Below are 12500 nucleotides of genomic sequence, written 5' to 3'. Positions count from 1 at the left end.
TTTTTACGTCGATTTTCTCTTTTTTTTTCCCCCTTTCCGTCTTCTTTTAATGCCTCGTTTTCTTTTTCTTTTATTCGTATTCTTCCTCTTCCTCCTCCTCTCTATCTTCCTCTTCTTCTTCTACCTCTTCCTCAACATCTTTCTCCTCCTCCTCCTCTTCCTCCTCCTCCTCCTTCTCCTCCTCCTCCTCTTCCTCTTCCTCCTATTCCTCCTTCTCTTCCTCTTCTTCCTCCTCCTCCTCCTCCTCCTCCTCCATCTCCTTCTCCTTCTATCCCTGCTCCTCCTCCTCCTTTTTTTCTCCTCCTCCTCCTTGCTATTATTTTCCTCCTCCTCCCCTTCCTCTTCCTCCTCCTCCTTCTCTTCCTCCTCTTAGTCTTCTTCCTCCTCTTCCTCCTCTTCCTCCTCTTCTTCTTCTACTTTTCCCTCTCCCTCCTCTTCTTCCTCCTCTCCCTCCTCCCTCCTCTCCCTCCCTCTCTCCTCCCTCAACCTCAAACGGAGCGGTTCCAAGGAAGCGACGCCGTCTCACGCTGATCGCTGCAGTCGGCTTCCCTTTGGCATCGTGTTCACTCCCTCCTCCATGAATTTAGATCAGAGCTCACACTATCTCCTGACACTTCAAGGTTCGCGCGCAGACACTGTACTCACACGCCCGGACGCACGTACATACGCACATATACGCACATACAGTCTCTAATTCTTATGGGGGGGGGGGGGACTATAGGCTTATAGGCTGGTTGGTTGGTTGGTAGGGAAGGAAGGAGGGAGGATGTGTGTGTGTGTGTGTGTGTGTGTGTGTGTGTGTGTGTGTGTGTGTGTGTGTGTGTGTGTGTGTGTGTGTGTGTGTGTGTTTTAGTAAGTAGTAGGTAAGTCGGCCGGTACGGAGGGAAGGAAGGAGGGAGGGAGGGAGGTAAGTGGTTAGATAAGTAGGTAGGCATGTAGGCAAACAGAAGACTATACAGGTATACACATATACACACACATGCACAAACACGCACAAACACACACGCAAAACCATAACAACTAAACACAAACCACACACAAACACGGGGTCGAAGTACAGACTATGTGGATTTGTTCGTTTTGCTGTGCCCTTTTTATGGAAATACATTTCTTTATTTTTATGTCTGTTTGTCATGCTATCTTTATGCTTATCTAGTCAACCGTATCTCTCTTTTTATCCATCTATCTATTCACAAATCTTTCTGTTCACTTCTCTTTCTCTGTCTGTTAATCCCTCATCTCTCTCTCTCCCTCTCTCCTTTTCTCTCCTTCCTCTCTCTCCTCCCCATTTCTCTCTCTCTCTCTCTCTCTCTCTCATTCTCTCTCTCTCCTCTCTCTCTCTCTCCTCTCTCTCCTCCTTTCCCTTCCCCCCTTTTCCCTTTCCTTTCATTTTCTCTCTCTCTCTCTCTTCCCTTTCGCTCTCTCCTTCTCTCCTCTTCTCTTTCTTCTCCTCTCTCTCTCTCTCTCTCTCTCCTTTCTCTCCCCTCTCTCTCTCCTCTCTCTCTCTCTCTCTCCTTCTTCTTTTTCCCCTCTCTCCTTCTCCCCCTTTTTCTCTCTCTCTTCTTCTCATCTCCCCTCTCTCTCCTCTCCTCTCTCTCTCTCTCTTCTCTTCTCTCTCTCTCTCTCTCTCTCCCTCTCTCTCCTCCCCTTCTCTCTCTCCTCTCCCCCCTTTTCTCTCCCCTTCCTCTCTCTCTTTTTCCCCCTCTCTCTCTCTCTCTCTCTCTCTCTCTCTCTCATCTCTCTCTCTCTCTCTCTCTCCTCTCTCTCTCCTCTCTCTCTCCTCTCTCTCTCTCTTCTCTCTCTCTCTCCCCCTCCTCTCTCTCTCTCTCTCTCTCATCTCTTCTCCCCTCTCTCTCTTCTCTCTCTTCTCTCCTTCTCCCTCTCTCTCCCCTTTTCTCTCTGTCTCTCTTTCTCTCTCCTCTCCTTCCCCTCTCTCTCTCTCTCTCTCTCTCCTCTCTCTCTCCTCCCCTCTCTCTCTCTCTCCTCTCTCTCTTCCTCTCTCTCTCTCTCTCCTCTCTCTCTCTCTCTCTCTCTCTCTCTCTCTCTCTCTCTCTCTCTCTCTCTCTCTCTCTCTCTCTCTCTCTCTCTCTCGTCCTCTCGTTCTCTCGTTCTCTCGTTCTCTCGCCCTCTCGTTTCTCTCGTTCTCTCGTTTCTCTCTCCTTTTCTATCTCCCCCGTTATGTCGTTACGCGGCTCTTAAACGGTTTAGCGTCGCGTTGAATTATAGAAGATTTCACGGGATAGGACATTGCATCTGTTGCATCGCTCCTGTACGCAAATGCACTCACATATACACAGAGACACACAGAGACCCGTTAGATGCACGTTCACACTCGCATGCACGCACGCGCACACACACACACACACACACACACAAACAAAACCACAAAACACCCCAACACACCACACACAAACACACACCACACGCACACACACACACACACACACAACCACCCTTTACTGTACAAACAAACAAACACATCACAAAATACACACAAAACGAAAAAAACAACAACAAACAAACACACCCGCACGCAAATCCTCTCAAAGACAAACACGAACCCCGACAAAAATCAAGAAAAAAGGACAAAAAAAGACAAAAAAGACATAAAGGAAAAAAAAAAAAAAAAAAAAAGACAAAAAAAAGCCGAAGAACAAAAAACAAATGAATGTAAACAAAGAGAAGGCGAGACCAGGGAACCCCCCTGTGTGAATTCCCAGTCGCGGGCCCCAATAAAACCAGAAACACTACGGGGACACTGCAGGTTAAAAAAATCCCCCGGGAAAATTTGCAGTTTCAACATTGCAGATAAGTCCTCCCCCCCGAAAGAGCTCTCCTTGTACGCCCATCTCGCCCCCCCGGCCCGTAAAGGAAGCCCCCCCCTTAAAAAAGCTGCCACCAACGCCCAAAATGTGGGCTCCCCCGCCCATTTCCCTTTTTTTGGCGCGCTCTCTGGGCGGCCCCTTATTTGGGGGGCGGGGGGCACCCCCGGGGGGTCGCGTAGTTTTCCCTTTCCACGCCTGGGCCTGGGGCCCCCTGCAAACACCCCCCGGGGGGGGAAACCCCCCGCACTCGGAGCTGAAAAAGGGCCCGTCCCCCCGAGAGGGTTTAAGTTTTGGCCCCCAAAAAAAACGCCAGCCTTGACAAAAAAAACCCCCTTTTTCCCCAAAACCCCCCCTTTAAATCGCATTTTCCCCAACACCCGAAATCTCAGAAGGCTCCCAAAACTGCTTACCGTCTCCCCCTTTCCCCCCCCCCCCCCCCCGGCCCAAAAAACCCCTTTGGGGGAAAAAACCCCCCCCCCCCCTCCCCAAAAAAAAAACCAAAACCCCCCAACCCCCCCCCCAAAAAGGGGGGGGCCCTTTTTTAATTTTTTTTTTTTAAATTTTTTTTTCCCTCCTCTCTCCCTCTCTCCCCCCCCCCCAAAGCGTTTTTCTCCTTTTCCCCCCCTTTTTTTTTTTTCCCCCCCTCTTCCCCCCCCTCTCCCCCTTTTTCCCCCCCCCCCTTTTTTTTCCCCCCCCCCCCCCCTCTTCCCCCCTCCTTTTCCCCCTTTTTCCCCCTCCTTCCCTTTTCTCCTTTTTTCCCCCCCTTTCCCCCCCCCTTCCCCCCTTTTTTTCTCCCCTCTTTTCTCCTCTCCCTCTCTCTCTCCCTCTTCCCCTCCCCCCCCCCCCCCCCCTCCCTTTTTTTCTTTTTCTTCCCCCCCCCCCTCTCTTCCCCCCCCCTTTCCCCCCCCCCTTTTTCTCTCCCCTTTTTTTTCCCCCCCCCCCTCTCCCCTCCCCTCCCTTTTTTTTCTCCCCCCTTTTTCCCCCCTTTCCCCCCCCCCCCCCTCCCCCTTTTTCTTTCCCTTTCTCCCCTTTCCCCCCCCCCCCTCTCTCCCCCTCTCTCCCATCTCCCCCCCCCCTCTCCCCCCCCCCCCCCCCCCCCCCCCCCTTTTTTTTTTTTTTTTTTTTTTTTTCCCCCCTTTTTTTTTTTTAAAAAAAAAAATTTTTTTTTTCCCCCCTTTTTTTTTTCCCCCCCCCCCTTTTTTTTTCCTTCCCAAATTTTTTTTTTTTTTTTTCCCCCCCCCCCCCTTTTTTCCCCCCCCCCTTTTTTTAAAAACTTAAAAAATTTTTTTTTAAAATTTTTTTCCCTTTTTTCCCTTTTCCCCCAAACCCCCCTTTTTTTTTTTTCCCCCCTTTTGGGGCCCCCCCCGGCCCCCCCCCTTCCCCCCCCCTTTTTTTTTTTTTTTTTTTAAAAAAATTTTTTTTTTTTTTTAAAAAAAAAAAAAAAATTTTTTTTTTTTTTTTCCCTTTCCCCCTTTTTTTTTTTCCCCCCCCTTTTTTTTTTTTTTTTTTTTTTTTTTTTTTTTTTTTTTTTTTTTTTTTTGGGGGGGTTTTTTTTTTTTTTTTTTTTTCCCCCCCCCCCCTTTTTTTAAAAAAACCCCCCCCCCCCCCCCTTTTCCCCCCCCTTTTTTTTTCTTTCCCTTTTTTTCCCCCCAAAAACCTAACCCCCCCCCCGGGGTTTTTTTTTTTTTTTCCCCCCCCCCTTTTTTTTCCCCCCCATTTTTTTTTTCCCCTTTTTTCCCCCCCCCCTTTTTTTTTTTTTTTTTTTTTTTTCCCCTTTTGGGGGGGTTTTTTTTTTTTTTTTTTTTTTTTTTTTTTTTTTTTTTTTTTTTTTTTTTTTTTTTTTTTTTTTTCCCCCCCTTTTTTTCCCTTTTTCCCCCCTTTTTCCCTTTTTTTCCGGGCCCCCCTTTTTTTTTAAATTTTTTCCCCCCCCCCCTCCCTTTTTTTTTTTTTTCCCCCCCCCATATATATATAAAATAAAATTTTTAATATTATTTTTTAATATTATATATAATAAATATAAAATATATTATATTATATATATATATATATTATATATGTGTGTGTGTGTGTGTGTTGTGTGTGTGTGTGTGTGTGGTGTGTGTGTGTGTGTGTGTGTGTGTGTGTGTGTGTGTGTGTGTTTATTTCCTTTTTGAGATAAGCCTACCATCAAACTGGGAATTTTTGGTTATATAAGTGTTGTAAAGGCTAATGTCATCAGTGCATTAGGTACACCACAAGTGTTTGAAAACTGATTCAAAATCTAATTCAATGAAAATCATATATCCAACGTGTGACTGACTGCGACAAATGGTTGAATTTTCGAGATCATAGCAACGGAAAACTTCACGTTGGCTGCTGTTACTGTGCTATATTATTTTCCCTTGAAGTTAGTGTGCCATTCTCTTTATGAAGTTAGTAAATTTCACAGTTATAGGAAGAAAAAAAAATTGGTTGTGAATGGACTACAGAATTATTAGTGTGTGTGTGTGTGTGTGTGTGTGTGTGTGTGTGTGTGTGTGTGTGTGTGTGTGTGTGTGTGTGTGTGTGTGTGTGTGTGTGTGTGTGTGTGAGTATGTGTGTGCGTGTGTGTGTGTTTCATTCAAAATATACATTAATCAGGTGGATACTGAATACTGTCTACTAAAAAATATTGCACCCTATGAAGTATAAAAATAAACAAATCGCGTATGTAATTTCATATCAGTATCATTATGTAACCGTAGCCATAGTAATCTACATATAACAACTATTATATGCTTCATGGATGAATATGCGCGCAGTATCAGTTTAATATTATAAAGGACAGTTTAGCTGATACTCCTTTAGAAAAAGAGTGAGAGTGTGAAAGAGCGAGAGAGAGGGAAGGGTGGAGGCAAAGGGGAGAGAAGGAGGGAAGGAGAAAGAGAGAGAAATAGAGGAGAGAGAGAGAGAGAGAGAGAGAGAGAGAGAGAGAGAGAGAGAGAGAGAGAGAGATAGGAGAGAGAGAGAGAGAGGAGAGAGAGAGACAGACAGACAGAGAAGTAGAGAGGGAGAGAGAGAGAAAAAAAAAGAATGAGAGAGAGAGAGAGAGAGGGGGGAAGAGAGAGAGAGAGAGAGGGGGGGGGTGAGACAGAGGTAGAGAAAGGAAACAAAGAAAGAGAGAGAAATAGAGTGACAGAAGGGTGGAGGGCAATGGAGAGAAAGAGGGAAGGAGAGAGGTAGAGATGAGAGGAAGAGACAAAAAGAGAGATAAAGACAGAGAAAGGGGAGTGGGAAATATATAGAGATAGTAAAATAGATTAAAAAAAACGAATGAATTAGTAAGGGAAATGATACCACAAAATAATAATGTAATAATATAATAATATGAATGTTCCCTCCGCCTCCTCCTCTTCTCCTCCTCCTCTTCTTCCTTTTCTTCTTCTTCTTCTTCTTTTTCTCTTTCTTTTTCTTCTCATCCTCCTCTTCTTCTTCTTCTTCTTCTTCTTCTCTTCTTCTTCTTCTTTTTCTTCTTCTTCTTCTTTTTCTTCCTCTGCTTCTTCCTCTTCTTCCTCTTATTATTATTATTATTATTATTCGTCTTCTTCCTCTTCTTCTTCTTTTCTTCCTCTTCCTCATCTTTTCTTCTTCCACCCCTTTTTTTCTTCTTCTTCTCCCCCTTTCGCCTTTTTCGTCCTTTTGTTGTTCTTCTCTTCCTCCTCCTCGTCTTATTATTATTATTATTATTATTATTATTATTATTATTATTATTATTATTATTATTATTATTATTATTATTTTATTCGTCTTTTCTTCTTTTCTTCTTATTTTTCTTATTTTTCTTATTTTTTTTCTTTTTCCCTTACTTCTTTTTCTTGTTCTTTTCTTCTTCTTTTCTTCTCCTTCTTCTTTTCTATTCTTCTTCCATTTCTTATTATTCATATTCTTATTTTTTTATTCTTCCTCTTTCTTTCTTTTTTCTTTTTTTCTTCTTTACTTTTTTAATTATTTTTCATCTTTTCTTCTTCCATTTTTTTTTCTTCTTCTTCTTCTTCTTCCCTTTCTTTTTTTTCTTCGTCTTCTTCACCTTTTTCTTCTCTTTCTTCTTCCCGTCTTTTTCTATTCCTCCTCCTCTTCCTCTTCTTCCTCCTCTTCTTCCTCCTCTTCCACCTCCTCTTCCTCCTCCTCCACCTCTTCCTCCTCCTCCACCTCTTCCTCCTCCTCCACCTCTTCCTCCTCCTCCACCTCTTCCTCCTCCACCTCTTCCTCCTTTTCCAGAGAGAGAGAGAGGGATTATAGACAGATAGATAAATAGACAAAGGGAGGCAATGAAAGATAAAGTGAGAGAAAAGAAGGAAAGTATGAGAGAGATATAATTAGAGAAAGAGAGAGAGGGAGATACAGTGAGTGACTGAGACAGACCGACAACGTGTACATACTCATGTGCGCATACATGTGTCTGCATACGTGTGGCTTTGCATACTTATGTGTGTACATATTTTAGCGTTTGGAGTCAGCTGTGATTGTTGCATGCCTGAGATCCGTGCTCATTAGTCGGAAAAGAAGCCCCTGATTCTCAAATTGCAAATTGCAAATTGCTAAATATCAGATTACATTAGTCTACCTAATATAATTGAACTTGAGGCAGTGAATGTTGCAGGGAAAAAAAATATATATATATATTTGAAGAATAAACAAATTTGATAGCATCATTTGTAGGCTGGCAATTATAATGTTTTAAAATGAGGTTATATTTATTTTGTGTTTAGAATGAGGGAGTGAGAGACAAGAAGGAAAAACAAAGAGAAGATGAAGACATAAAAACTTCAGAAGAAAAGACATTTACAGGTATCAGAAATCTTAAGTGATAGTTGAAAATAAATGAAGACAAATACAGTGTTCTTGCATTGTCCAAATGATTATTATAAGGTGCATAATAATGATGATAATGATAATAATAATAATAACAATAATAATAATAATAATAATAATAATAATAATAATGATAATGATAATGGTTATAGCAATAATAATAATGATATTGAAAAAAATAAGAATAACGATATTAATGATAATAGTAATGATGATAATAAAATAATTAGTAGTAAAATATAGTCATTGATGATGACAATGATGGTGATGATAACAATGATAATAATAACAAAAATATGAAGGATTATAATTATGAAAAGGACAATGAAAGGAATAATAATGATAATAATAACATCAATGATTATAATAGTGATGAAAACAACGACAATAATAAAGATAATAATAGTGCTACGAATAATAATAGTGATAATGAAAATAATAGTAATAATAATAATAATAATAATAGTAATAATGATGATAATGATAATAATAATGGTAACTAAAATAATAATTATTAACATCATTAATGATAATTATAATGGTTAGAGTAATAATGATAATGATAATAGTAATAATAAAGTAATAATAACGATATTAAAAATAACAGTGACAGTAATAATGACAATAATGATGATAATTCTATGATAACAATAGTGATAATGATAACAGTAATGATGATAATATTAATCATGCCAATAATAAGTATGATGATAATGATAAGATTTATGTTAAAATTAATATAGATATTATAAAGATATACTAATAATAAACATCATCATGAAAATAATAATAATAATAACAATGATAATAGAAATGATATAAAAAATTATAATGATAATAATAATAATGATAGTAATATTAATAATAATATTAATATTGCTACTACTACTACTACTAATAATAATAATAGTAATAATGAAAATAATAATCATAATGATAATAGTAATAATAATAAAAACAACAACAATAATAATAATGATAATGAACATGATAATAACAATAATAATGATAACAATAACAATAATATTAATCATAATAACAACTACAGTAATGCGGTAATTATTGTAATGATTGTAATAACAACAGCAACAAGAATAATAACAATATATCACCTATCTACCTATCTATGCATTTACCTATTTCTCTCTATTTCTCTCTCTCTCTCTCTCTCTCTCTCTCTCTCTCTCTCTCTCTCTCTCTCTCTCTCTCTCTCTCATCTCTCCTCTCTCTCTCTCTCTCTCTCTCTCTCTCTCTCTCTCTCTCTCTCTCTCTCTCTCTCTCTCTCTCTCTCTACATATATATATATATATATATATATATATATATATATATATATATATATATATATATATAAATATGTGTGTGTACATGCGTGTGCGTGCGTGCATGCGTGTGCGTGTGCGTGCGTGCGTGCGTGCATGCGTGTGCGTGCGTGCGTGCGTGCGTTGTTGAGTCACCTCTCAACACTCCCAGGTTTCGCTCAAAAACTCGCACCTGCCGCTTTGCCCCCACACACCTCGTGCGCGAGATTTTGCGAGTCAAAAGGCCGTGGTTTGCGAAGCTGCGGGTTTGCATTGGTTAGTGGGCTTCGTTAGCTTTGTCTCCCGCTGTGTCGTTTTTTTTTTTTTTTTTTATATATATAGTTTTGATTTTCGTCTTTTTTTTCCTCTCATTCTCTTTCTCTGCCTCTGTCTATCTGATTGTCTGTCTGTCTGTCTGTCTATCCGTTTCTTTGTCTGTCTGTCTCTGTCTGTCTGTCTGGCTGCCTCTCTCTCTCTCTCTCTCTCTCTCTCTCTCTCTCTCTCTCTCTCTCTCTCTCTCTCTCTCTCTCTCTCTCTCTCTCTCTCTCTCTCTCTCTCTCTCTCTTTCTCCCTCTCTTTCTCCCTTTCTTTCTAACCCTCTCTTTCTCCCTCTCTTTCTCCCTTTCTTTCTAATTCTCTCTCTTTATCCCTTTCTCTCTTTCTCCCTCTCTTTCCCCCCCCCCCCTCTCTCTCTCTTTCTCTCTCTCTCTTTCTCTCTCTCTTTCTCCCTCTCTTTCTCCCTCTCTTTCTCCCTTTCTTTCTAACTCTCTCTCTTTATCCCTTTCTCTCTTTCTCCCTCTCTTCTCCCACCCCCCTCTCTCTCTCTTGTTCTCTCTCTCTCTCTCTCTCTCTCTCTCTCTCTCTATCTCTCTCCTCTCTCTCTCTCTCTCTCTCTCTCTCTCTCTCTCTCTCTCTCTCTCTCTCTCTCCTCGTCTTCTTTTTCTTCTTCTTTATCTTCTTCTCGAATTACTTGCAAGAAGCCTAGAATGGATCTTGCATTGGAATGGATCTTGCATTGGAATTTCTGTTTTGCCTGTCTTGGATCAGATAGTTTTATTAAGCGGTGAATTTGACTTGCGTGTGTGTGATTAAACACCCCCGCGCATACACACACAGGCACACACACGCAGACACATACACGCACGCATACGCACACACACACACACACACACACACACACACACACACACACACACACACACACACACACACACAGACACACACACACACACACACACACACACACACACACACACACACACACACACACACACACACACACACACACACACACACACACAAATATATATGGAAGGAAGAGGAGGAGAAGCGCATGAAGAATGTGGAAGAGAGAGGATGGGAAGGAGAGAAAGGGGAAGAGGAGAAGGGGGAGAAAGAGAATGGAAGAAAGGAAAGAGGGAATGGAGGAGGAGGAGGAGAAGTAGGGGAAGAGGAGGAAGGGGAGATTAGAAAGAAAGAGAAGAAAAAGGAAATGGAGAGGAGGAGGAGGAAGGGGGAAAAGGATATGGAAGTAAAAGAAGCAGGAATGGGAAGGAGATGGTAGGAAGAGAAGCATATATATATATATATATATATATATATATATATATATATATATATATATATATATATATATATATATATATATATGCTTCTCTTCCTACCATCTCCTTCCCATTCCTGCTTCTTTTACTTCCATATCCTTTTCCCCCTTCCTCCTCCTCCTCTCCATTTCCTTTTTCTTCTCTTTCTTTCTTTCTAATCTCCCCTTCCTCCTCTTCCCATCCTCTCTCTTCCACATTCTTCATGCGCTTCTCCTCCTCTTCCTTCCACCCCTTTATTCCTTCTCCCTCTCTTCCCCTTTCTTCTACCCTCATCCTCCTCCCTACTCGTCATTCTTCTTCTCCTCCCCACCCTTTCTTCAACCCCTTTTCCTACCATCTCCTCCTCATTCCTCTTTCTTCTTTTACTCCAATTCCCTCCTCTCCTCCAAATCTCTCTCCTCCCCTTCCCCTCTTCCTCCACCTTTTACTCTGCCTCTTCCCCATCCCTTCCTCCCTACCCGCCTCCTCCTCCTCCCCATCCCTTCTCTCCCCACCTCCTCCCCTTCTTCCCCGTCCCTTCCTCCTCCCCTTCCCTTCTCCCCCCCCCTACCTCCTGTTCCCTACCTCCTCCCCTTCCCTTCTCTCCCCCCCCCCTATCTCCTGCTCCCTACCTCCTTCTCCTGCCCCCCCTCCCCCCCTCCCCCCCTCCTCACACCCTTAATCCCGAAGGAAGCTCAAGGGCGATCAAGCGAAAGCCCGACATGAAAGAGTGAGCCGCCCCGAAACGAGATCGGGCGAGAGAGAACGAGAACGAAAGAGATCGGGCGAGAGAGAACGAGAACGAACGAGATCGGGCGAGAGAGAACGAGAACGAGAGATCGGGCGAGAGAGAACGAGAACGAACGAGATCGGGCGAGAGAGAACGAGAAAGAATGAGACGGGCGAGAGAGAACGAGAACGAAAAAGATCGGGCGAGAGAGAACGAGAACGAACGAGAACGGGCAAGAGAGAACGAGAACGAATGAGATCGGGCGAGAGAGAACGAGAACGAAAGAGATCGGGCGAGAGAGAACGAGAACGAACGAGAACGGGCGAGAAAGAACGAGAAAGAATGAGATCGGGCGAGAGAGAACGAGAACGAAAAAGATCGGGCGAGAAAGAACGAGAAAGAATGAGATCGGGCGAGAGAGAACGAGAACGAAAGAGATCGGGCGAGAGAGAACGAGAACGAACGAGAACGGGCGAGAAAGAACGAGAACGAACGAGATCGGGCGAGAGAGAGTGAGAACGATCGAGATGGGGCAAGAGAGAACTAGAACGAATGAGATCGGGCGAGACAGAACGAGATCGGGCGTGAGAAAACGAGAACGAACGAGATCGGGCGAGAGAGAATGAGATCGGGCAAGAAATAACGAGAACGAACGAGAGTGCGCGAGAAAGAACGAGAACGAACGAGATCGGGCGAGAGAGAACGAGAACGAACGAGATCGGGCGAGAAAGAACGAGAACAAACGAGATCGGGCGAGAGAGAACGAGAACGGACGAAACCGGGCAAGAAAGAACGAGAACGAACGAGACCGGGCGAGAGAAAAATGGACCTGGCGAGAGAAAACGAGACCTGGCGAGAGAAAACGAGACCTGGCGAGAGAAAACGAGACCTGGCGAGAAAAAACGAGACCTGGCGAGAGAAAACGAGACCTGGCGAGAGAAAACGAGACCTGGCGAGAGAAAACGAGACTGGCGAGAGAAAACGAGACCTGGCGAGAGAAAACGAGATCTGGCGAGAAGGAACGAGAAGGAGAGGCACTCAGCGTGAACGAGCGAGAACGAACGAGACGGAATTCGGCAGAAAGAGAGCGGACGAGTCTCAACGAGACCGGACGAATACGAACGGGACTAAATGGAGAGCAAATGGAGACCGCGCCGAGATTGAACGAGACGAGACCGATGAAGAGAACGACCGAGACCGATGGAGAGAACGGCCGAGACCGAGGAAGAGA

At 42.9% G+C, this 12500-nt stretch overlaps 1 protein-coding gene across 1 annotated transcript in view; it reads left to right on the top strand.

Moving 5' to 3' along the window:
* The window catches only part of LOC119585179 (zinc finger CCCH domain-containing protein 18-like), a 16337-nt gene that overhangs the window by 538 nt on the left and 3299 nt on the right, over positions 1-12500 (top strand). Inside the window, 1 exon segment of the mRNA XM_037933821.1 lies at positions 11631-11781. Coding sequence (XP_037789749.1) covers positions 11631-11781 — 151 coding nt within the window.

Source organism: Penaeus monodon, chromosome 3 (genome assembly GCF_015228065.2).
Source record: "Penaeus monodon isolate SGIC_2016 chromosome 3, NSTDA_Pmon_1, whole genome shotgun sequence".
Classification (NCBI taxonomy): domain Eukaryota; kingdom Metazoa; phylum Arthropoda; class Malacostraca; order Decapoda; family Penaeidae; genus Penaeus; species Penaeus monodon.
Note: the sequence above shows the minus strand (reverse complement) of the source record. Positions and strands in the feature narration are given on the sequence as shown.